Below are 26,040 nucleotides of genomic sequence, written 5' to 3' on the forward strand. Positions count from 1 at the left end.
AATAATTTTTGAAAAATGAAATCACGCAAAAGCATTGGCGCTAATGCAGGATTCGAAATGCTAAGCGAAGAGGCAAAACAAACTTTGAAAAAATATGAACGTAAGTAATTAATTAAATTAAAAAAATTTAAATGATTTAAATGAATCATTTATTTAAATTAATATTACTAAATATTTATCATTTATTATATTCATTTTTGTGAAATCTTAAAAATAATACTAATAGATTCTCAATACTGTATATATATGACTAATAGTTTAGGAGTACATAGTACATGATAAGTACAAATATGTACTATATACTATAAAAATGTCATGACTTCATACCTAGATTGGTGGTAGTTTGAAACAGTGGTCAAGAACTGTCGCTTACAAAAGAATGTCGACGTCAATTGAGCACTATTGATTTATGGGTCCACCTCGAGCTTTAACCTAAGTTAAATTCAACAATCCTACCTATCATTCTTACTTCTATTTTACACCATATTACTCTTTCGATCCCATCTTACTAGACACTACCATATTTAATCACTCTTTTTTGCACTTACTTTCAAGTCAGCATGCTTGTTAAACCATTTGGTTTTCCAGATGAAGTTGAGAACATCTGATAAGTTTGCTTTCGTTATCTCTTCCAGGCCTTTGAAAAGTGATCCCCAAGACATTGAAGTCGCTTTGTCTGCAGTCCTTGACAGAGACACAGGAAGCGCTTGATGGATTCTACCTCATCCTCATCCTTATAAATTACTAACTGAAAATGCTAAACGAATTATAACTTCTAAGCCTCTTAAGAGAGCGCATAAGCAGAGTCGAACTGATTTAATATTATTATATCAAATGTAAGATATTTGGAAATTACTCACAGGACAGGTTCATCCCAATCTGTAATAAATAATTATATTTAAAATGTGTTATGTAGCCAAAAATAAAATACATTTGTAATTAGTCAAAAAAAATGGTGATCATATAGTGATTGTTTAAATAGCCAAACGTGTAACTTTTCTGCAATATATACTTTATTATAAGATGTACCAGATCACATATAAACATACGTCATTAATGTAAGTTAGGGTAGGTTAGGTTGGCGTGGCGGCCTTGTTTACCATTAAAGCCCACTTGATCACAAATAATGGCCCGTTGTGGTATCACAGAAAAAAGCGATGTTTGTATATAGACAAGGTGATCAGTATACGACCAACGCCCAAAAATAGGCAATGACTCCTTCATTAGGTGAAGGAAAACCAACCCGACAGTTCTATGAATCTGGCCAGGTCCCTCACGTTATAGGATGACAGCTCAGTCAAAGGGGTCCCCAAGATTTTTGATCTTCTTCTGGCTAAAGATGGGCAAATTACACTCTATAATGTAAGTAATTTATTTTACCCAAATATTTGTTTTAAGCAATAATTCAAAATCGTAGGTTCAAAATAACCATTTTTATGCTAATGTATCGTATATATGCTAGGCTTAAGTAACAGTTTGTGTCAGACTACATGTAGAGCACATATAGGGGTCTGTTGCGTTATCGTCTATAACCCTCCTACTAATGATTTGATTTTTTAGAGCGTCTCTGTGATACGCATATTCTTATATCATGAAGTATTTACCCTAAATATCGTTTGTGTCAGACTACATGTAGAGCACATATAGGTCTGTTGCGTTACCCTAGATAACCCTACTAATGATAACGTACCCAGTCTCTGTGATACGCATATTCTTATATCATGAAGTATTTGCTCTAAATATCGTATATAACAATCGTTTTATATCAAGCAGTATTTGCCCTAAATATGGTATATTACAATTGTATTATATACAATGTGCTGATTATTTTTTAAAAATGAAGTTTTTTTTTATTTTTTAAAATTTAAATAAAAAATTCTAAATAAAAAAATAAAAATCATTTTAAATAAAATCCATATATGTATGTATGTATATACGTAACATATAGACTCGCAGTTTTGGAGATAGAAAAAAACTATAAACCAAAAATTATAGAGCCGTAAAGCGCTCGTTAATTTAATTTTTCTTATTTTTCCAACTAGTTTCAATGCAGTTGGTAAGGGGGGAGTGTGTAATTTAATATCATTCACTGTGTGCTGGTTGCGGCACGCGTATGACTTCATCTTGCCTCTACGATTTGTAAAGGTTGAGCACAAGCCGCCAAAACAAAAGCACTGCATTGGTACGAATGAAGTAATCGGGAGTCCAAAGCAATTGCAACAACAAAAGCAATGCATAATATTATTTATGACGTGCATTCATATGTGTGTAGATTTTTCTATATATTATGTTGGATTAAATGCGATTTCATAGTTTTATGCTTAAATATTTCCAATTTATAATTTATAAAATTGTGATATACAATTTAAAATTAATAAAATTTTTAATTTTATTTTTAGAAATTCAATCATTACAAATTTACGACAGCGAGAATTTTAAACTTTAATTCAAAGCCTTTTGTTTACATAAATACGTGTTTCTTTTCTTTACTAACAGTTGTTTGTTGTTGTTGTTTGTTTGTTTTTGTTGTTGTTGTTGTTATATGGAAGTTTAAGCTTAGGTTCTGTAAATCATTTATGTTAATTGTTCGTGATATGCTGCGCCTATGAATATAATTGCTGGCTTTAATTCGTCCGCTAACTTGGACTAGGTAAATTTTATCTCAGATAGGCGAATTACATACCATGAGCAACAATAATAACAACAACAAAACGATTATGGAGCTATCTTGGACTAGGTAAATTTTATCTCAGATAGGCGAATTCCATACCATGAGCAACATTAACAGCACCAACAACAACAACAAAACGACTATGGCACAGTAATACGACTCGATGTTTATGGGTTTAGTTCTTTAACCAAGTTAAGATTGCTGTCTTATTCACAATCCTGTATAATCCATATTGTGCGATTCGAACGTAGAAAATATATAATTATATTTTCATTAAGTTTCGTGGAGAAACAGACTTAATGCTTACAATAAAAATGTTATTACTTTGGCCTATAGTAACCTATTGGATCAAGACTTTTAATATTCCAAGTGATTCTACTCGAATTAATATGTTTCATTTACAAGAATAATGTAAACTCAGCAGGACTCGAGTTTGATTCCTGATACCTGCAGTCTCAAAAAATTATATACAAATAATTAAATACAATAATTATTTCCAAGGCCACTGATGATGGGTATTTAGCAATACTTGAAACAGCTGTCTGATCAGCCTAAAATTCCATTAATTAAAATAATATAAAATGAATTTTTGTTGTTATAGTTCACTACTGTTCGAAAACATCTTTACAAGAAAATAAAATCTATATAAATATACACCCACTTTATAAATATTCTTATATAATTATATATATACATATATATGTATATGTATGTATGTATTATTATATAAATACATATGTATATATATATGTACTACATATGTATATTGAAATATATTAAATTATAAAGATTTGATTGAAAATGAAATAATATCTATTGAAATAATATCTAAATAATATCTATAATATCTATATATACTAATATATATTAGTATATCTAATATACTACCACATTATAAACATTATTATATATATAATATATATATAATATATATAATATATATTATATATATATAATATATATATAATATATATATATAATATATATTATATATATTATATTATATATTATTATATGTATTATTATATACCTATAATATTATATATTATATGTATTATATAAATATAATATAATAATAAATATAATATATATATATTATATTATATATTATTATATATATTATATACATATTGTTATATGTTATATGTATTATATAAATATGTATATTAAATTATATTAAATTATAAAGATTTGATTGCCACTATTAACAATTGGTTTTATTGATAGTAGTTGGGCACATCTGCCAAATGATAAAAATTTTGCTATCAAGTAGTTTAAGGAATTTAAGAGGTTTGTACCGTATATTATTATTCAGGTCGATAAGAAATACAGATGAGTGCAGAATATTAGGGATAAGATAATAACTAAGGGCCAAGAATTTAAGAGGTTTGTATCTCATATTATTAGACAGGTCGATGAAAAATAAAAATGGGTGAAGAATATCAGGGGTAGGATAATCACTCATTGTAAAATATGTTTTCGTTACGAATACCATTTTTTTCTTTCATTTTCTCTTATTTTTATTTCAACAAAAATAATCGAAGGCATTTTTTTTACAAGGTAGCACGGAACAGTTAATTTCCTACTACATAACCAATTTTACCCACATGTTTACACTTAACTTATGTTTCATTTCGAGTAGCAAAACATAGGTCTTCGAATTGTTCTAATAGATAATAGAAATATAAATTATTTATAATTTTTATACACTATTTATAGTTTGATTTTATGCAACTCTGGCTTAAGTAGCTTTTGCGAACTCGAAAAAAAAATATAAAAATAACTGTTGATTGTAATTTGTTGTTCTGTCAGTTTATAGAAAGCTTAGTGATTTTCGCTAAAATTAATTAAATTTTTAAAAGAATTTTTTTTTGCTAAACAATAAATTCGTTTTTAAAGTTCATAAAAAAACTTTCTAAAATGAATTATATAATAACTGAACTTGGACTTGAAATTATGGGATTCCAATTTTTTGATATTGATGGAGAACATTGCGATATCAATCTTCGCATTAATGATTGTCATTCATCACCTTCGAATAGTGGTCGAAATATGTTAGATATGTTGGATCTAGAACGAGACGTAGATGGCAAAATTGTTGTCAAGAAAAATAGTGAAAATAAAAAAATAGTGAATGAAGAAAATACATCCAAAAAGGCTGAAAAGGAAAATTATGATAGTAATTTAAACTCACAAAATGCTGATAAGGCTAACTCTAGCATAGATACAGATCTAGAAAAGGACGAATATGGCAAAATTATTGTCAAGAAAAATAATACGACAGTTAAAGATAATATATCCAAAAAGGCTGAAAAGGAAAACAAAGATTGTCCATTAAGGTCACAAAATGTAAATCAAGTCATCTGTGAGAATGAACGAAATAATGTTCAAGTGACTAGCGAAACAGCTGTAATTTTACAACAGAAATCGCTTGAGATCGATAATGCTGGTATATCGGAAACTGCATCAGTTGTTGAGGAAGAAACTATCAAGAGAGTCCAATCTTTAACTTTATCGAATAAGGGCGCAATTCCAAAAGTTAAGCAAACTAAAAAAGGCAAGCGAACTGCAGTTAAAGCCCAACAAAAACGAAAGGCGTAATTTATTTATTGACGATCGTCGATATCTGACATCAAATCTTTTCACGTGAAATATAACGTAAACAAATTTGACGAAAATTTTTTTTAAATATTTAATATTAAGACAATGTTATATTAATTTTTATATATGTATACATATTATATCTATATTTACCTTATGAAGCTTTATGTTATTTTATAATTCTTTGTAAATTTATTACCAATCGATTTGGTGTCATTATCATAATTATGAAGTAAAATTATTCTTTTACTAAAAAAAACGCTTTAGTACTATTTATTTTATGATTTCTACACTGTTGTTAACCCGATTCGTATTTAGTAAATTAGTTTATTTCTTAGAACTTGTAATACTAATAGCTAATCAAGAAAACTAGCTATTGGTACTATTTTAAAGACATATTCACACTAGCAGGAGCTTCGCGCTTTATAATTATACAATTGTATTTACACTATCCTGTAACTTAAAAATAGATTTTTCTGGTGTGATCATATCTTTTATCAGAAACCGGTTTCAAGCGCCAAGTTTCCACTAGTACGAATAGGCTCTAATGGTTGCTATTTTGTTTACAAGGCTACTATTTTTCTAAGTATCTCGATGTATCTGCAATAACTATGCCGGATTAACTATCGCGATAAGTAACGATAGATATTGCAGCCCGATGTAGGCGTAACTAATGTACTGACGGGACAACGGATACGCTGCATGGCTTAACTCTGACATCTGTGTGACTGCACTAGCGATACTAGTGTAACTGCAACACCGACGCAGATATGTTTCAGACAGTTCTGTTGCAAGTCTACGAAACTCTATCTTTTATTGTCTATATTTTAAAATATTGGGTCATTTTCATATTAATATATATATTACATAGTTCTATATACATCAATCTGCATATGCACATACGTATGTATATAAGTATGTCTTTACAGTAAACAACGTCCTAAGTCATATATAGCTATAATAAGTTTATAGTAACAAGGATCAAAATGAAAATATTTTTTACAGATTAAAAAGAAAATAATTTACAGATTAAATTAATATTCATATATATTAATATATATATTCATATTCATATACATATATTAATATATATATATACATATAGTAATATAATATATGAATGTACATCTATATGTATAGTATATGTTCATCTATTGTTAACATAAATGTTGTCCTAAATTGGTTAGTTGAATTAAATGCTAATTTTAAAAACCATATAACTATATATATAACTATAGGTATATGTATGTATAAATTATATTAAAAAGCGTTAAACCTTAATTCACATATGTATATATGTATCTTTTCTTATTCATATATATCATATATATGTATCCTATTCTATATAAGAATTGTTATTCAGTTTACTAAGAAAACGCATACTATGAAATTTATAAATGTGTATTAGTTCTACAGTTCCTAGAATTTCCCCAAATATTCATATGGAAAGAGGCGCTGCCAGATTTTAACCAAATTACAAAATTTTATAGAAATGTACTTACCCTATTTACATATATACTTACATATAATACAAAAATTATTGGTGTTTTAAACGTTGTATATATATCCATATATGTTTTTAATAAAAAATTGTATATTATAATCGATTTGCATCTCTACCCCCCCCCCCCCCCCTTTTGTTTAGAATTAATATATAACTCAAATGCCAATAATATTTTATTTTTCATCAAAATTGGTTAAATAGTTTCATTAGTTGAGTGCATTAACAACTAATATATATAATAATAATATGTATATAATTTTCTTATATAATTTTGTATATTATATTATATATTATTTGTATATTATTTGTATATCATCAGTATTACACAAATAAATGTTTTTAAATATAAGTCAAAATTATTTGAAACCAATATCGTTTGAAATTAAATTCAAATTTATTATATCAAGTTTTTCACATCTAACTTATATCGGTAAAAAGACCTATGAGTGACTAGACCATGCTAAGTAGTTAAGTTTACTTACCTATATAAGTGCACCGTTTAGTACAACATCTATTCTAAACATAAGATTCATAATGGATTATGTCAAAAATATAATCAAATACGATTTTAACAAAATTAATATATATTGTTGGATAATGGTTGATGGCTTTATATAGATACTAACTGAACGATAGGAGATTTCAAACTATTAAATATAAGGTAATATCTTTAACATACAATCTTGTCTTATTTCAAATATTAATCTTAAAACGGTTTTATACTAAAATCAAAAAATTTACTGCTTTTGGTGTATTTCGTGGATGGATACACCTGTGAACTGTGCCTAAAACTCTCTATATGTTCACACATGTTTAACTAATCAATGGCAACACTGCAAAGCGTCCTAAAATTCGTTTAAGTTCGTTAAATAAAAGTAAGCATAATCCTCATTCTTCGTTTATAGCTGCATCTGTAGGTATCTTGTCGGACACGGGAAGTAAGTTTACTAGGACGCTAATACTTTTTTGTTGAATTCTGCAATTTTATAACAAAATAATTTTTAGTTTTCAGGATGAATTTTATGGATATTGAAGCCGCTTTAGAATTGATGGGTGGTCAATTCTATGACTTAAATGGAGAACCAATCGCAATTAATTTTCGACATGCAGATGGACGTACTAGCCCTTTACGTGAAGGTAAGAATTTACTAGAAGTTCTAGATTTGACACGCGATGGAAATGGCAAAATTGTTGTGAAAGAAGATTGCGAGGAACAAGATGAAAATCAAATTGGGAATAAAAAAACTGAAAGTGTTTTGAAGCCGAAAACTACTGCAAGTCCTACAAATGTAGGAATTGGTTTAAAGTCTGTAGTTGATTCTGCTTCAAAGGATATTGCTGGTAAATTGTTGACTTTTGGTAAAGGTATTGAAAACTTACCAATGCCGATTACATCAATCCGGGGTCCAATATCTTTAGCCATACATTCATGTGATGCTGGTGGTAAGGACGCTTCTAAGCTTAAAACTTTAGAAGGAATGAAAACACTAGATATGCGTCGAGATGGTAAAAATGTGGATGCGAAACCAAAGATTTTAAGTGTATCTAAACAAGGTGACGAAAAAGTAGACAAAGACATCCCTACCTCTTCTGCTCCTCAGAGCCTTGGCATACAAATCACAAATGTTTTTGATCCTTCACATAACGAATCTGCTGAAGAGAATGAATTTGTCACTGTTGACTGATTTGGTTAGATTCTCATAATTTGAAAATAAAAAAATGAACATTATTAATTTCGTTTTAATTATGATCTTGTAGTAGAGGTGGGATTTTCATTGGTTATGTGACCATTTGTTTTTGTAGCTTGTGTAGTAGGAGACATTACAGATTCGTTTTCATCGTAAATAGTAAGTATCTGATACGAGTTTATAAGTGTTAATTGATCACTTTTGTATAGTAGTTTTGAAACTTAACTCCGTTTTAAAACCAGCCAACAGGACATCATTCCATATACATTTAATAGTAATATCGTTAAAATTAAGATTTTTCTTTAAGAATTGGTTATTAAGTCCTAGTGTTGTACTATTTATTTAAAATCATTATACCATAAATAATTAATTAATTATTGTAATTAATAAAATTATTATAATTAATAAATTAATTATTATAATTAATAAAATATTTTTAATTAATTATATAATTATTACAATTAATAAATTAATTATTATAATTAATAAAATAATTGTAATTAATTAAATAATTATTACAATTAATAAATTAATTATTGTAATTAATAAATTAATTATTGTAATTAAATTAATTATTGTAATTAATAAATTAAGTATTGTAATTAATAAATTAATTATTGCAATTAATAAATTAATTGTTGTGATTAATAAATAAATTATTAATAACTATCCCATTTTGAATTTACTTTTATTATTTATTCAATCACATCACAAAATAATGTAGTACATATATTTTAACAAGATATGTATGTCTATATCTATATAGCACCAAGGACTGCATACATGTTAACAAAATTGATTTAGTGAAATTATTGTTTATTTTAAATATTAGAAAATATTTAATAATTTGTTATTAAAAAACAAATTATTAACATTTTTGTCGGCTCACGACGATAAATCATATAAATTCTATAAGAGAAGTCCGTAGCTCTCTTATAAAGGTAGTGAGTGCCACATGTCTGTCAAAGTTAACGCGTGACTGAGCTCTTGGAATATCGTTAGCGATTCTTTTAGCGTCAAATAAATTTAATAACATTTCTTATTTTTTACTGCAGTATAATGCTTTATGTAGTAGATAGGTATGTGAAGGGGAAGGATGATTGAGTCCTCCATGAACTAGCTAAGAAAACAAAGTAATTCCACACTTTCACATACTAATTCCAGCCAGATATACCTACTAATAAATGCCAATACCAATGTTGGATATATCGCCGTTTGTATTAAAAATTAGGGGCCCGTTTTTTCTTAAGCCCGTTTCTGGACAATTCAAGTCAAAGGCTCAACAGGTGCTCTGTTGTCTCCACTTAGATTAATGGTAAAATGGAATGCAGAAAATTCCATGTACGATGCAATGTCGTGCTATAGTCTAATGACCCGTTAGAACAGATATCTTAGATGCATTCAATTTATTTCTGTTTAATAAGTTGAAGGTACTATATTTGGGACATAAGAGTCATGCAGCTCTTGATCTGGCTGCTGAAGAATAATTAGACCAAAATATGCAGTAATTTAAACTCCATCCTTTAAAGTAGACGCTTACAATTTCGAAAATTTTTTTTTTCGGATAGATCTAATATCTGTGTGGTCGTTTTTGTATAACAAAAATTATGAACTTAACAACAAAAAATCAAAGAAAAAATTTTATATATAAGTTTACATATAAGTTTATGTTTATTTTTTTTTTATCAAATTAATAAAAGAAAAATGTTGAAATTAAAACCACTAATTTTTGGTTTGCTTTTGTTTATCAACTTCAAAAAAAAATAATTTTAGTGATATTTTGTTAAATATTGTGTTGAGCCACTGCGGTGTGGACTACATAATACGATCTATAATGTATCTCATAAACTACTTAGCGTGTATATGCGTGCTGCTACATTTCTATATATAATACATTATAATCTTTACAGAGAACTATATACCTTGTAGTTGTACTGTAAGTAATTAGCTGTCTTATTATGTCTTATAGAAAATAATATGCCGGTCGTTATTGGCCTCTATGCCTATTGACTTTTATCTGGCAGCTATATACTGGATTTAATATATTATAGTTCTTCATTTTCGAGGAGTACTGAAAAGTATATAGCGTAGCACATATTAAAAAATTCTGATCCATTCTATTAGTTGCTTTTCTGGTTATCATAACTGTCATTTCACATATGTATTATATATATATGTATTATATATTTCACATATGTATTATATATATGTAGATATGTGCTCTATATTTGACTTGTTTTAAATATTTTGTACATATAGCTAAATTAATTGATATTTCCATATCTATGGAGATTGAGATGTTATTTTGGTTGCACGATCCTGTAGTAGTCTTCTACATAGATTTTTATTTTTTTCTTTATTGAAGGATTAAATCCTGTTTTGTTACACTAATTGAATTGGATATACTGATGTAAAATTATGACATATCAAATTATTATGTTTCTGTAGAGCCAGACGTTCAGCATTCACGCCATCTTTCGATGGCCGACCGGGTAATCTAGCGATTATTAGTTTTTCTAACATTGCAGTCTTGGCCAGCCGATGATTTTACATTCTTTGAACATGCAGATTTCACTTCTTCCGGCTCCGTCTACTCCATTTAATTATTTCCGGTACCTTGCAGATTCGCCTAATGTCGTCACTGTGTATTCGATTCCAACGAGTGAAGCCAGCTATCGAGCACATAGTGTGCATTTCAGTTTTGGATATAGTATGTTCGATGGTTTTTATGTCGGCTCTTGTCATAGGTCCAACGCACGTTTTATTTATTCGGACTTTTCCTCTTACGCTTAGATATTTGTTTCGCTATATAGTAACTCTAAAACAATATGCTACGCAAGCCGCTTTGTTTGTTTGGGCGGGTGCTTCAGCACTTAGGACCTTTGATGACGTTATTTTAGCTTCAAAGTAGTTAAATTCCAAGACCTGCTCTGTAAGAGTATCGTACACTGCAAGTTTGCATCGAAGAGGCTGTCTTGAGATTGGTACTTTGTTTTTGAGGTGGATATTTTCATATTATAGATCGTCTTCATTATCTGAAAGTAATACGGCGTTGTCTGCATAACAAACTATTTTTATTTCATTTCTTAATTTGTATCCTCTGGCCACACTTTTCACCTCTGCAATAATCTCATTCATGATAAGATTGAACAAAATAGGACTGAAACTGTCGCCTTGTCAGATTGTAGAAGCAACCGGCAGCTGACTAGACATCTCGTTATTTGTTCTGATAGTTGTGACAGTTGTGACAGGACGTCAAAGTAGGACAAAATAGACCCGACGATCGCAGTGCCACATCCCCTAACTATAATAATAAGAGTCGATTGTCAACGTTACGCTTTTGTAAGACAGTTATTACGTGTTTCATGAGAACTCTATCGAAGCCTTTGGTATGGCTGAAAAAATATAGGTACGCTGGTATGTTGCACTCAATAATGTATGATACAAATAAAACAAAAAAATTCCAAATATTGATTCTCACCCTTCGAAGAGTTCTGCCTATTCGCTCATCTTCCATTCTACCAATAGAGTAATAAGCAATAGAGCGCTTATTGCTCTATTTGTAACAGCTGTCGTTATTACATTTTTCTATTGTTTTCTCCTCATAAGAAAATTAAAACATCAATTAGTAAATGATGCAATTAATTAAATTCCAATATTCCTAAACTATGCAGTTAGTAACACTGAAGACTACCAGAATAAAATTAAAGGCACACACGAAAGCAATAATCCTGCAAGTAACTTTGTGTCAAGGTCAGAAAAGGTAGACACGCATTACGACGACGCTTAAGCACATTTTTGCAAGGTTACAAGCAATAAACAAAGCATCATACAAAACAAAAACAAAATGTAGCACCACAGAGACAAAAATTGAAGACCAAAAAGGAATAAAAATTAAATGAAGCTTTGTTTCACACCGCACAATAACAGCACACACATGCACCCCAAAACAAGAACAACATTAATACAACAAATTTTATTAGTGGTGAATCTCCTCAATCCATGAAATCTAAGCGCAAATAAATACACAACAAAAAAAAAAGAAAGCAAATATGACAACATAAAATGACGTCATATCTAGTGACACAAAATTTCTTAGCGTAAACAATAATAATAACAAAACGTACAAGAAATACACAACAAAACAAATTATAAAATACAAACAATTATAAACAAACGAAAGAAGAGAAAAAAAACATTTTGCGTTTCGTTTTGTTTTGTTTTGTTGCGTTCGGCGTTTATTGCTGAAATGCTTTTGTTTTGTTTTTGTAAAGAGGTGAAGCATGTGAGGAAATGCCCCAACGAAATAGAACATAATTTATCTAAAAACAAAGTGTTCTTTCGTTTTGTTTTTTTGTTTTTGTTTTCTGCTGTTTTGGAGTTGAAATTAAGTAATCTGGCAATCAGTCACATTTAAGAGTTGGTGTGGTGAGGTCGTTTTGTTGTTAGGCAAGTCTGAAATTCGCATTTAGAGACGTTGAATATGTTGAAATTGCGCGTTGTAATTCTGTGAAATCTTTCAGAAACGCGTTTTGATTAATTTTTTAAAAGCACGCAAAAATTAATGTAAATTATTTTAAATAAAAATATACCAGATTTTTTTTTTTTGGTTTCAAAAAAGTGGTATACAATATGTGAATATTACAAGAATTTAAAATTAATAAATTTTATATCATTTAAATATAATATAATAAATATATGTAATAAAAACTACTTAGTAAATAAAATTTATTTTTATAAAATTAATAATTGAATTTTTAAAAAAATATTTTAATACAAAATTTAAATACTAAAGTAAATAATTTAAATAGAACGAAGAAATCTATGTGGTTTAGTTTTTTTTTTATAATCAGTTCCAGTCTATATTTTACATTTTACAAAAGAAATAACAATAATGGGTGTGATAAAAAACTACAAGGAGGGAAACCTAACCACTGCCGATATTCAAACTGTTAATAGTACGTACACATAAACTCATATATTTAATATAAAAAACATTTATACATAATGTATACATAATCCTTTTATATATCTCTGAATGTTTTCTTTTTTATGTATTTTTATGTTATTTATAGGACATTAGCTTATATTCATTTTAAAATGGGTTAAAATTAAAATGTGATATGAAATAATACTTGTTTTTTTTTTTATTATAAACTGGATGTGCAATATAACCGTTGACTACTATATTATATGGCTTGGCTTGTGATTTTTATTCCTTGCTTGCTATCGGTTTCCAATACTACACTGACGAATACCAAACGCTATGCTTAATCCAAACTTAACCAGTACTTGGTTATAGGACTTATTGTACGCACTGTTAGATAATTATTCAGCGGATGCCAGATAACTATCCATGGGTGCCTCGTGTAGGCTGTGCGACAACTTGGATTGAGAACGACAAGGATAATGTTGACATTTTCCAAGTTTAATGCATATATTATCTTGTGTACTCGTGCCTTGGGGCTCAACCAACACCCCAAATTAATTCATTTAATAAATTATTATAATTAAATTATGGCCCCGGATACTACGTTTTGTTTTCTTATAAATCTCTATAGTGCAATATATATCATACGTCTTGGCTAGCGAACTTTATTACTTGTTATTGTAATGTTTTATTATTCGAAGTTTCTCAAATTAAAAACGTTCATCAGGTTGTTCATTATTTTCATTTTTGAAAATAAAATATTAATTAATAAGTAGTGGATTAATGCTACAAATAAATATATATTGTACTGAAAGTACAACAGAAGTGTTTATATCGACTTGCATTGTATATATTATACGTATTGTCCTGCGATCTTCGTTGTTTGTTTTTATAGTATCATTATTCGAATTCTCTCAATTTAAAACGTTCATTACGTTGTTCATCATATTTATTTTGCTTAATTTTTAATATTACATAACTTTGAATACTAAAAATATAATGTCAATAATAAATATGTATAAACTTGATAAATTAATATAAATAAACTATAACACTTGATCAGAAAAGTCTCTGGTACTACAAATTCTCTGTAGTAAACTCAGTTATCTTTAAACATTTTTTTTTTATTAGAAAAAGCAATCATTATAGATTGACACATATAATACATTATGTTAGATATACAACTAATCCATATCAATGTAGCTGTAATGTATTTCTATTATTGATTAAACAGAAACGTAGATGTTCTATGCACTTTTGAAAACGCAATGTTTTGGTGTGGTAACTACTATGGTACCAAGATCTGGTTATAACATCATTATTCATTTCGCGAGGGTGAATGTCTCCAAAATTTTTCTACTTCAACAAGTACTAAATTCGTTTTTCATAAAGTTTTCGTCATTTCTGTTAATGATAATAATATCAAACATTGATAAATAATTATTCTTCATTTGAATGAAATGTAGATATATAATTTTTATTAATAACTTATATCTAATATCTTTAATATGTCAGACATTTAAGATTTTCAAAATTTGAATTGTTAAATTAACATAGGGATAGATAAGTAGTAGTTTATTCTGAACTTGAATATTATAAACGGGTATAAAATTCGAATACCTGTCTGACTAATTGAAGGGTGATCTTTAATAACCGTGCGTAACTGTAGTTGTAATGGTACTCTTAGAGATTTTATTAATTCTTGAAATTCCAAATATTTTAACTGATAGATAAGGCCAAAATACCCACGGGTGCACACGGTTCATCACTACTCTGACAGCTCTGAGTAGTAGAACAAGATGCCTTATTTTTCCGAGTACAATTCATAGTCCACGTTTTTAATTTTGATTTGCTATTGATTTTCAGATCAACGTCCTAATGGGATTTTTGACGTTTAATAGAATTTTAACTCAACAATTTTTTAGGAGCCCTTTTGTTTGAGAACCTCTTAGCTCTTAGTTTCCGTTATATACAGTAATGTCCCCTAGGGATCGCCGGTATAAACTAACCTAACCCATAGAATTTTAAGAATTTTTATTGAAGATATATGATTAAAGGTAGAAATTCATAGATTAAAAGATTGATTTGTTCCTTTGACGTTTTACAATTTTTCAGATATCAAAAACTTTTCACTGAGAAACATAATAAAAACCGGTAAAATACTAACATAGGATTGTTTCTTAGTTTCTGGAGATTTAGCCTATTTTGTTATTATTTCTAAGAAATTTTATGTATAAAATTAAAATTTTGATAATCTTGTTAAATCACTACAGGGTTTCCTCTATATACGGTAATCCCTTCTAGGAATTGCCGGTATAACCTAACCTAACCTATAGAATCTTAAGAATTTTTACCTAAGATATATGATAAAAGCTAGAAATTCATAGTTTAGAAGATTGATCTGTTTTTTTGACGTTTGAAAATTGTTCGGATGTCAGAAAATTTTCTCTGAAAAGCATAATAAAAACTGGTAAAACATTAACATAGGATTGTTTCTTAGTTCTAGGGATTTAATATTTACTAAATACTATTTAGCCATTTAAATTTGGCCTATTTTGTAGTTATTTTTAAGAAATTCTAAATATAAGTTTATTTTAAAACTTCTACACTAAGTCATTTATCTGAATTTTAAACTAAATGAATCTAACAAAGTAAAATATTAATTAGCACTTATTTTCTCATCTATTAACAAGAGTATTTCAATTAGCTCATCCAATAGCTTATTAAGTAACAAAAATGAAAGGTCATGAATACACATATTTCAAATATTCGTTCTATAAAAATGGATTTGTATAAGAGCTTTATTGAACCTGAACATCTTCAAAAACAGTCTTGTAAATGATTTATCTATAGTTTGTATCTATAAAAATTGCTATAAAAATGTTTTGATTTTTATTTTTAAAAATATTACTGTATCAGTTTTAATTAGAATAAAAAATACATGAGAATATTTTTTAACAATAAATAAATAAAAATATTAAATGAATGTATATATTATATACAAAAAAAAAAAAAAATTTTATTATATTCTCTCATGGATGATCATAAAAATATTTTTAAAAACAAAAATTACATTAAAAAATCCATTAAAACATGTCTAGCACCTTTCAGTCAGTACATTATAATGCCAGTCAACATCTTTTCGCCAAAAAGACGAGTACGAGTACTCCCCGCTTAGAGATTCTGCTGCTCTAAAGAATTATTCCCATTAAAATCTTCCCACCCATTGACGCGTTGTGTACTCGTATATCAACTTATGAATGAATTCTGTGGTGTTCAAATTTAATTGCGTCCATTTCAATTAGATAAATAATTTATGCACTAAAATTTATTTATTCGGTGAAAAATTTCTACTTTGTTTATTGAAATAATTACATTTTTACAAGTGAGAGGATGCCACCACCAGCAGCAGAATTGAGATACAAAATATGTTTTCATATGAAGCTGGAAAAAAATTGATTGCCACTTTAGAATTCAAAATATATTTTAAATTAATATGTATTTTTGAGTTATTATGATATGACATCATTTTTGTATAATTTTTTTGTCTAATTCTAATTATAAATTTTTATATTGCTCTTTAAACTTTACATTTACTTTACATAATTTAAGCTACCTTTCCGACTCATTAAATCAGATATTCTGATGTAATTTGCATACAAATATGTATATAGATAGACTATGAATAGACTTTATGGGTGCGAAAAAAAATGAATGAGAAGACCGCTTTTTTAATTATTTTTTTCATTAGGTTAATATTCTCATAAAGACAAAAAGAAAAAAAACTGTTATAGAATGTAAATATATGTATGCCCCTGTAAGACCGAACTTACATCATCAATAAATGTTTTTATTGCTTTGGAAATGAAAATAGATTGCTACAGGTTTTTTTTTTTTTTTTTTGTGGAACCATCGTAACCTTTGAAGTTTTACTTTTATTTAATTGAAAGGAATTTGTACGAAGAGAAAAACATAAATAATAAATAGTGTATCTTAAGATGTGTATATACTGATGTCATTCACTTTAAATACCAATGAATGAGTTACCTATGAGTTCATTATCGAACTACATATGTTTGAACTACATATGTTACAGCATAAATAGCTACAAGTAAGTAAAGATATAAAAAAATATTTAATATACGATATAATAAAATAAATAAAAAAATTTTTTTTTTGTAATTATTAATTAAAGTTTTAAATGCTAGATTAAAAGTATAGAGACATACATATATGTAGTCATTTTAAATGACAGATACAAGTTTGTATGAATAGTATATAGTAATAGTTTTGCAATTATAGTTTTAAAGTTTGTTGTATTGAGGCCAAATTAGTTGTGCCGTAAGCAAGCAACTATCTTATGAAAAAATAAATAACTAAATATAAATATTATGTTGAAGCTGTTTTGAGCTAGTGCACTTAAGCACTTTTACTCTTTCTTAACTCGAAGTATTTTCAAAACCCCTCTTTACACCTTGATCACCTTGACCTTTATCACTTCATCAGACTAAGCAATAATTGACCTCAGATCTGCATATCTCCCCGAGGAGCCTGTAACCATTTTGAGATTTGATAACGCGGTTTTGATAAATCTGTCAGCTTTCGCAAATAATTTCAAGGCTCTATTCTTTATGTATTTTTTGATAGGTGATGAAGAATTTTGGTACAGCTAATTCTTTTCAGTTGAACATGTTTAAGCCATGTGAATCGTTTGCCCAACGTGATGCCGAAGTACGAAGTATTTTTAAAAATTCTCAATATATATTACTTAAGCAATTAATTCATATAATGTAATAATAATATATAATCAGTAGCGAGGCGTCAGCTTTTTGGCAAGGTGTTCACAATTTAATCAAAACAGAATTCCAACTATAACGTATTCTCCCTACTTCTAAGTTTTGTCCTTTCCACAAGCAAATAGCGTACAAGACCAATAAAACAATTTATTTAAATGTTCGCAGCCTGTGATCCACTGGTTTTTATTTACCATAAAGCTGTAGCTGTAGGAAAACGACGACTTACCATAGATTTCGACATTTTTACAACAGGTATCAAATTCTTCATATCTGGAGTTGGTTTATTCATTTTATGAATTAAAATCTTTTTTTCAGAAGATCGTTTAAAAAAAGACATTGAATCAAATCTTTAATCACACATTTATCCATTTCTAAATATTATTTTTCACTTCAAATTTCTTTAATTTCTTTCTTTACTTTTACCATTTGCTAGTATAAAATTGCAATAATGACTTTGTTTTGATTTATTTCCACCCTCTATATAAGAGTAAGAAACTCTCATTTACTCTTCATTTACTCTTTTACTTTGTATTTACAATGCCCGGTTCAGGTTTTATACTGAACCATTTGCCCATATAAAACAGCAACCGTGACTTTGATTGTATTTGCACGCTTTGTATAAACTTTTGGTTCAGTTTAGTGGAATGATCCTCTCGTCAAATGTAAAGCGATTTTCGCTCAGTTATTTCTTTTCTCTTTTGTATTTACTTTGCATAACATTGGAAGTGCACTTTTTTTATTGAACTGCTTGCACGCATTAATTTAAGAGTTAAGATTATTTTACGTACATATATTTGTTTGTATGTTTTGTGTTGTGTATTCAATATTGAACATAGTCCCAATGTGAATGTTATTTCATTTGCATGCTTTTTAAGCGACGCAGTGCAGTTTTTATTCTGAACCTTAGTATATTTCAAGAGGAATGTTATTTCTCTTTTATTAATTATAAGCAATGTTGGGTGTATCTAACATATGTGTGATTTTGTTTGTATTCTACGTTTTGTGTTTATGTTAATCTGTTTGGAAAAGCTATTATAAAAAATGTTAATTAGCAATATAGCGAGATTATTTACCTAATAAAAAAAATCTAAAAAGGAAGCTTTGTTAAGGTGTTCAGTGAACACTCTGAACCATTCGACGCCTCGCCTCTGTATATAATGTATAATATAAGAAAATGTAATAATTATATGTAATAAGTAACTGTATTCATATAATTTTACTGTTCTTGGGTAAGCTCAATTTCTGGGCTTTGAGAATGGTAGAACTGTAGGGCGATTACCATTAATGCAATTACCAATTGAAGAGAACAAATCTCTGTGGTTATTCGTAATATTGTAAGCTAAATGCATTATTATTGTTGCAGTCTAAGTAGTTTTACCGTTTTCAAGGGACATTGCCCGATTAATATGCGGTATTAGATCGCCGATAAAGATTATCTCCGATTTTGTATAAAATGTATTGCTTATCTTGAAGAATCTAGCTAAATTTGTTTACCTCCCGAACGGTGGAAAACCGATACTAATGGTGAATAGCACTTGGTCGTTAATAAAATTTTATATAAAATATATTGTCATTTTTGTAAATTGCGTGATTCCGCCGATCTAATCGAAAGTTTGCTCGATTGACTTTTGTCGCGAATAGTGAAACTCCAAAGAGAGTTGCGAGCAGTAGTTGGTCATGGATAATTACTGATCGCTTTCGGGACTTATTAAGTAAAGAGTAAGTGTTCGTTTTCATAAAAATTCTAAGACTCTGAGGGAATACCACCTTTTTTAACATTGATAATACTATTTTGTAACAAAATATTTTAATTTGGCTAAAATTAACTATTTTTAACACACCATAGGAGAGTTTTAACACAATTTCATTTAGTGAGGAGGACAAAATTTTTAATTAATTTAATTAAGTTGACTTAATCTAAACTAAAATGTTACCCTGAATGGCTTTTTTATGATGTTAACTTAAGCAAGTAATGGCAATAAAATTAAATGAAATTTAATTGTATTTTTGCTCATGATTTCATCCTATGGGGCTTAAGCTTCTTCTGTGCTGTACTCGTACGTCCCAGGTGGGAGTCAACTGTAGTACAAAATTAAATATGACTTTTTTTTTCTACTACCAAAAAAAAGCAAAATGAAAAAAAATACCAAATTGCTTAAATGTTTATAAATTAAAATTAAATATTTGTTATCTTTAAATTTGTCTGTTTATTTGTGAGTAAACATATTCGGCATTTGCTAATTTGGTACCGAAATTTTGAATTAATTTATTTTTTGCCATTAAATTTTCATTTCGCTTGGCTTATTTTTCTTGGCGTGTAGCGAAAGAATTCTCCAGTTGCTTGCTTAATTGAAACACAAAAATAGAAAAATCAATTTTTGTCTATTTTTTCGTCTTACATTTTGTTGGTGCTTGCTTACATTTATTAAGTTTACCGACCAACTTTCCAACTTTAGGTACTCTGGGGATGATCTCATGCACCAATATAAACTCGTAAATAATTCAGCAATTATGGAGCTTGCGTCTATGTGCGATTTAGCTTGGCGCCTTAGAAGCTTCGGCACAAGACGTCAACATGTCTCGTGTAAACAATGTACGCTACCCTTCCGACCCTCCCTTCGTTGGTCTGATTTGTCGGTTTTAGCAGTGCTTGTTGCGACATTGGAGTAGTGCAACATAACAAAAAATCTATTTTCAGTTTGTTCCAGTTTTCTAAATCATGACGGATTACTGCACGCGCTCATAAATAACGTGGAACGTGAAATGTCAGAGCTATTAATTTGCATGCAAATGCATAATGAGAGTGTGGGGCGCGAGTGAAGAACTGAGAGAATTTTTCACATCTATATTCACATGTACATATATTGGCAGCACTTTATGTTATATTAAGAATTACCCAAAGAAACCCAAAGAAATATATGTATACATATATAATAATTTATTTGATATGGTTTTTTGAAAATATATTCTTTTGCAAAAAGTGATTTAAAAAATAATTAATTTCATAGTCATTTTTTAGAAATAATTTTTTGATATTATAATAAATTGTTTGAAATTTTATGCTTTTGATATGAGATAAAATATTAATGTGAAATACCATAGTCTCTTAAACGTATGCTTTTAACTGAAAAAAATGTAGAAACATGAATATCACGCCACGGTCCATTTAATAAATATTGGTGTTTTTTTTCGGACAATGCGTTAACATTAGAGACCATGCACTATTAGAAACCCTATAAAAACAATGCTGCTCTGGTCCAATAAAGCAGTCAAAAACGTATCAGTTGCTCCAACATACAACTTTAGTTACAGTGCACTATTAAATGTTTCACCAACAACTCTCATATAAAAAAAAAATAAATTACCTCAAGTGGACTTAAGGTCCAGAACAGTCCAGACCTGATGTGATGATCCGAACTGGTTTGTACATTTTGAAGATCTCTCAAATGTGAGAAATGCAATATATTTACTTGGTCAATCGAATAAAATATTGAGAATGATGCGGATGATTATTATTGACATTTTTTAATTATTACAATTCCTTTAGAAAGGAATAGAGTTATGCTATTAACATATTATTTCTAATTAAAGTAAAAAGTTAAAAAGTACTTTTTCCTGTAGATTCCTTTTGAGAACATAATGTACGATTGTATCTCATTTTGGTACAAATTTTGACCAACTCATTCATATATATCATAGTTTATATCTAACTGATTTGTAAATTGTTCAAAATATTCTTTAGGTTATACTCAAAAAAAAAACTTAATATTATTTTATTCTTGCCGAAAGTGATGCGTCGATTGACGAAAAGAAACTATTTAAAAGTTAGACGGGTTCAAATAGAAATAAAAAGACAACAAAAATTTTAGTTAGTTTATTGAAATTTGCCTGACCACACAACTCTGTATATGGAAATACTCGAAACAGCAGAAACAGCAAAGCACTAAAAAAATTTTCGGGTTTCATATACAATAATTTTTAAAAGCAACCACTGTATCTATGTGAAATATAAAGTCTGATAAGAGAGATTAAATTGGAGTGGCGACATTGTACACCAAAGCCCGCTTGAGGGCAAATAATAGCCAGTTGTAACCCTGTTTTTTAACACTTACTTCCAAATTTGCACTTCTGTCTTTCTAATGTCATCCAGTATACAGTAGAGTCATTTTTACTTAAATCTTTTTTACGCCTTGCTGCTTATCGGCTTATACGGTATTATCTGTTTTTGTGGATGATTTTCTTCCATTTTAAGAACATGTCCAACCTATCGGAAATTTGATGTTATCATGAATCTTAATATATTTTCTTCCTTAGATAGTTCTAAAACATCTAACTGCTTTCATGAATTTTATCACATTTTTTTCTTAGGTAGGCCTGAATGCTTCAAATTGCTTTTATTAATTTTATTACATTTTCTTCCCTAGGTAGTTGTACAAGATTCTGCTTGCTTCTTTACCTATATGAAGATTGCTTCGCTTTTTGCGTCTCGATACGACCTATACACTTTCCATAGTATTTAAACTAATGTAGATTGTCATCTCTTACTGGAGTCCATAAATTGTATAGAGTTTTGGTTTTAACATACTGCAATCGCTATCTGTACTAAACACCCTTTTCGATTTTCGATATGATTTATAATCTAAAAATGAATATTCAGAAATCTTACGATGCATCTGTTATATATTTATTTATAAATTATAGAAATTAAACGAATATATAAAAATGTTAATTGAAATTGTTTTTTGCTTTAATTCTTTTAGAAATCATAATCTCTTCAATGGTATTCGTTGCTGTACTTTCCATTGTTTGGTCGGTTTCAATACACATTATATCGAATGATTTTCATTATGGAATTATTGGTGCCAAAATTGTTTTCCGTGAGCGGGACTACACACAAATGGATAATCGCACCATAAATATTCTAAAAGAAGATTTGAAAACACTCACAGAAACTGTTTATACCACCATATCTGCCTTAGAATCTAGTAGCAGTCCCAAAGAAGAATATTTAAAAAATTTAGTGGATGAACAAAATGCACTCAATGCTGAAAATCGTAAGATATTTGAAAAATTTCAAAATGTTTTTAATTAAAATTAAATTAATTTTATTTTTAGAAACTACAAAAATGCCAAAAGTTCGCAAAATACCACATTTATTTCAATTTTATAGATCAGGGCCGGAAGAACCTGTTGATGAAGAGATTGATGATGAACTGGAGATTAACTCAACGGTAGTGCCAACGCCAAAATTGAATATTGAAGAGGACACACATTTTCTATCTACAAGTAAACATATGAAGAAAAGCAATTAAATTGTAATTTTTTAAATTTAATTTAAATAATTTTTATTAATTTTCCGTAAAGTGACAATTGATATTCATCAGACGCGGTGGCGGTATAACGTAGCAGAGCAATTTGTTTATAATTTTCCGTTCATGTCGGAAATCATAGCAATTATTTGGACTGCTCTATTTTTTTTATATCAAACGGGTATAAAAAAATATTGGTAAGAATGATGTTTTTATAAATTTCTTTGTTATTTTTCATAATTTATAAAGTTTTTCAAGCCTTCTGTTTTTGGGAAATGTTGACATTTTGAAGAAAGGTCTGATTTGACAGACTTTAATTTTCAACCTATATGTTAACGATCAATATAAAATTAATAGTTTAACATAATTTATGAATTTAAATGACATACACTACAGAAAGATAATTCAAGAGCTTAGGCATATTCAACATTGGACATATGGTATAGTTGAAAAGTCCGAGATTTCTTCATTGAAATTTTTAGAATTCTTCAATACTATGAAATTACGTCTGCAATTGTAAATTCATGATTTCCAAGTACTGACCATTTATTTCACATGTTAACGATATGCGGCTTATTAAAAGTTCGGAATAACTTTATAAAAGTGCTCGTTATAGGAGATTTATTGACGACTAGGTTTCCCATATTAATATAACATGTTTATTATCTACATATATGTCGAATCGTCTCGGTTCCTATATACATAATTCTGCTGCATAAATTCATTATTGCTTTGTCATGATTTGTGACAATGTAGAAATTATGTCTAATGTTGTTTACCGATTTACACTATAATTTTATTGTAAATATTTTCTTAGCAGACCTTTGCCTAATATTTGTTTGGAAGAAAAACTTTAACATTAGTTACCAAGAACTATTTTATCCAAACTTAGAGCAGGATGTTATGTTATATTAAGTCTTTTCTGAGTTAGTGCATCTCGGCACTTTTACTCTATGATAGCTGGGAGGATTCTGCAGAGTCCCGCCCATCTCACTGACTAATTTAAGTAATCCTGATAATCTTCGTGATTATTCAATGATTGATTTAAGATCTGCGTACCGCCCCATGCGGTTAGTGATTACTCTGAGATTAGATAGTGTTAAGTAGGGCAGCCTGTCGGTTTTCGCATATAGCTTCAGCAGGATGTTGCTGCGAGCTAAAAAGTTACGTACCACATTTAACCAGTTTACACTTGAGGTATTTCAAACTAAAGATTTTGTTCGATAACGTTATCCATTTTCATAATATTCATAAAGATTGGAGTGGTTTCATCTTATTATAGATAATATATAGCAATATATGTTATAGCAATATATTATATTCATATGTTTTGTAAACTTTGTTTTATGTTGGATTAAATTTTTTAACACGTTCCTACTCGGTTATGACTATATCCAAATAATCAAAATTTTAAAATTTATTCTCAATATTCGGCTACTTCCTTTATGTTATTAAAAAGTCTTTCGCTAAGTAAGGTTTTGCAGGGCTAAACCGCAAATTGAGTTAAGACAACAAAATCTGTGTTAAAAACATACATATATATAAATTTCTACTTGTGCGAGTAGAATAGACTTGTTAGTCCCTTAAATTATAACTGATTTTATTAGGGAGTGTATTTTCATTTTTAACTATGGTTTTGGTATATTTAACAATATGTGCAATTTCTTTCATGGACTACCCATCATTCTTTTTTTATTACTATTCTATTCCTTTCTTTATTGTAATTATTATGCTTATATAGTAACATATATTCTAATATTTATTAAACATTTTTATTTCTCATAAATTTTTCAGGGGCTTACCGAAACCTTGGCGCATAGTGGTACCATCAATTTTGGTGTTCTTCATAATGGCACTTAGCTCCTTGATTTACACAATTTTAGTGACAGGATACTTAAAAACATTTTGTACGGATTTACGAGCTAATTTAAGTGTACCCACTGCTATAAGGTAAGCATATTAACAGTCTATAATTATTTAAGTTATGAAGCACTTTATTTAATTGTAATATTATATTTTCAAGTTGTGGTCAAGCGATGTCAGTATTGCGTCCAACTATTCGACAGCATTTAATCAGTCACGATGCGTATCTCACCATCTTCCGAATAGTATATATGCTAAGTTTAGGATTGTGGAGCTTAGCATTTCTGGTTATGGTATTGCGGTACATATTCGCAGTTGATTTCCAATTAGTGGATGTAGAGCCTGCATTTTATGAGAGCAAAACTGAAAAGTTGCACAAAGAGTCTGAATTCCATGAAGTGCCTTTAAATATGCCAAAATCGGCAACATTAGATGTTGAAGAAGAGAAAGCCCTAGAAGACTTTCACAGTGCAGTTTCACATGTAAGCGAAGTAGCGACACCATTATTAGTAAATAGTCCACAGAAAATCGTTTGAACTTATTTTTTTGTGATAGTGAAAGAAATATATTTATCTCAGGAATAAGAAATCTCTAAACTTCTTATCACAAATTGATATTATGACGAATGTGTTCCTTCAACGCACGAACAATGTATTTAACTCATATGATTTTATACCG

General features: G+C 28.8%; 2 protein-coding genes across 3 annotated transcripts in view; one reads left to right on the forward strand and one right to left on the reverse strand.

Moving 5' to 3' along the window:
- Positions 1-26,039, forward strand: LOC119685401. 2 transcript variants are annotated; one of them, XM_038099669.1, is made up of 6 exons: positions 1-100; positions 22,951-23,244; positions 23,306-23,476; positions 23,555-23,696; positions 25,294-25,449; positions 25,523-26,039. In XM_038099669.1, exons 1-6 carry the CDS (start codon positions 16-18, stop codon positions 25,896-25,898), a joined length of 1,224 nt encoding a protein of 407 aa, XP_037955597.1. In that variant the 5' UTR covers positions 1-15; the 3' UTR covers positions 25,899-26,039. The 2 variants fall into 2 exon arrangements, with proteins under 2 accessions (XP_037955597.1, XP_037955598.1); XM_038099670.1 differs by lacking the exon at positions 1-100 and adding an exon at positions 13,323-13,422 and having other exon boundaries at positions 25,523-26,038.
- Positions 1-26,040, reverse strand: part of LOC119685396 (CD2-associated protein-like) — a 188,862-nt gene that overhangs the window by 82,355 nt on the left and 80,467 nt on the right. The window lies entirely within an intron of this gene.

The sequence above is a fragment of the Teleopsis dalmanni genome, chromosome 2 (genome assembly GCF_002237135.1).
Source record: "Teleopsis dalmanni isolate 2A chromosome 2, ASM223713v2, whole genome shotgun sequence".
Classification (NCBI taxonomy): domain Eukaryota; kingdom Metazoa; phylum Arthropoda; class Insecta; order Diptera; family Diopsidae; genus Teleopsis; species Teleopsis dalmanni.

Coding starts and splice junctions, on each gene's coding strand:
- LOC119685401 (XM_038099669.1), top strand. CDS start 16: ATGAAATCACGCAAAAGCATTGGCGCTAATGCAGGATTCGAAATGCTA. Junction 23,245..23,305: donor TGCACTCAATGCTGAAAATC/GTAAGATATTTG, acceptor TTTTATTTTTAG/AAACTACAAAAATGCCAAAA. Junction 23,697..25,293: donor ACGGGTATAAAAAAATATTG/GTAAGAATGATG, acceptor TAAATTTTTCAG/GGGCTTACCGAAACCTTGGC.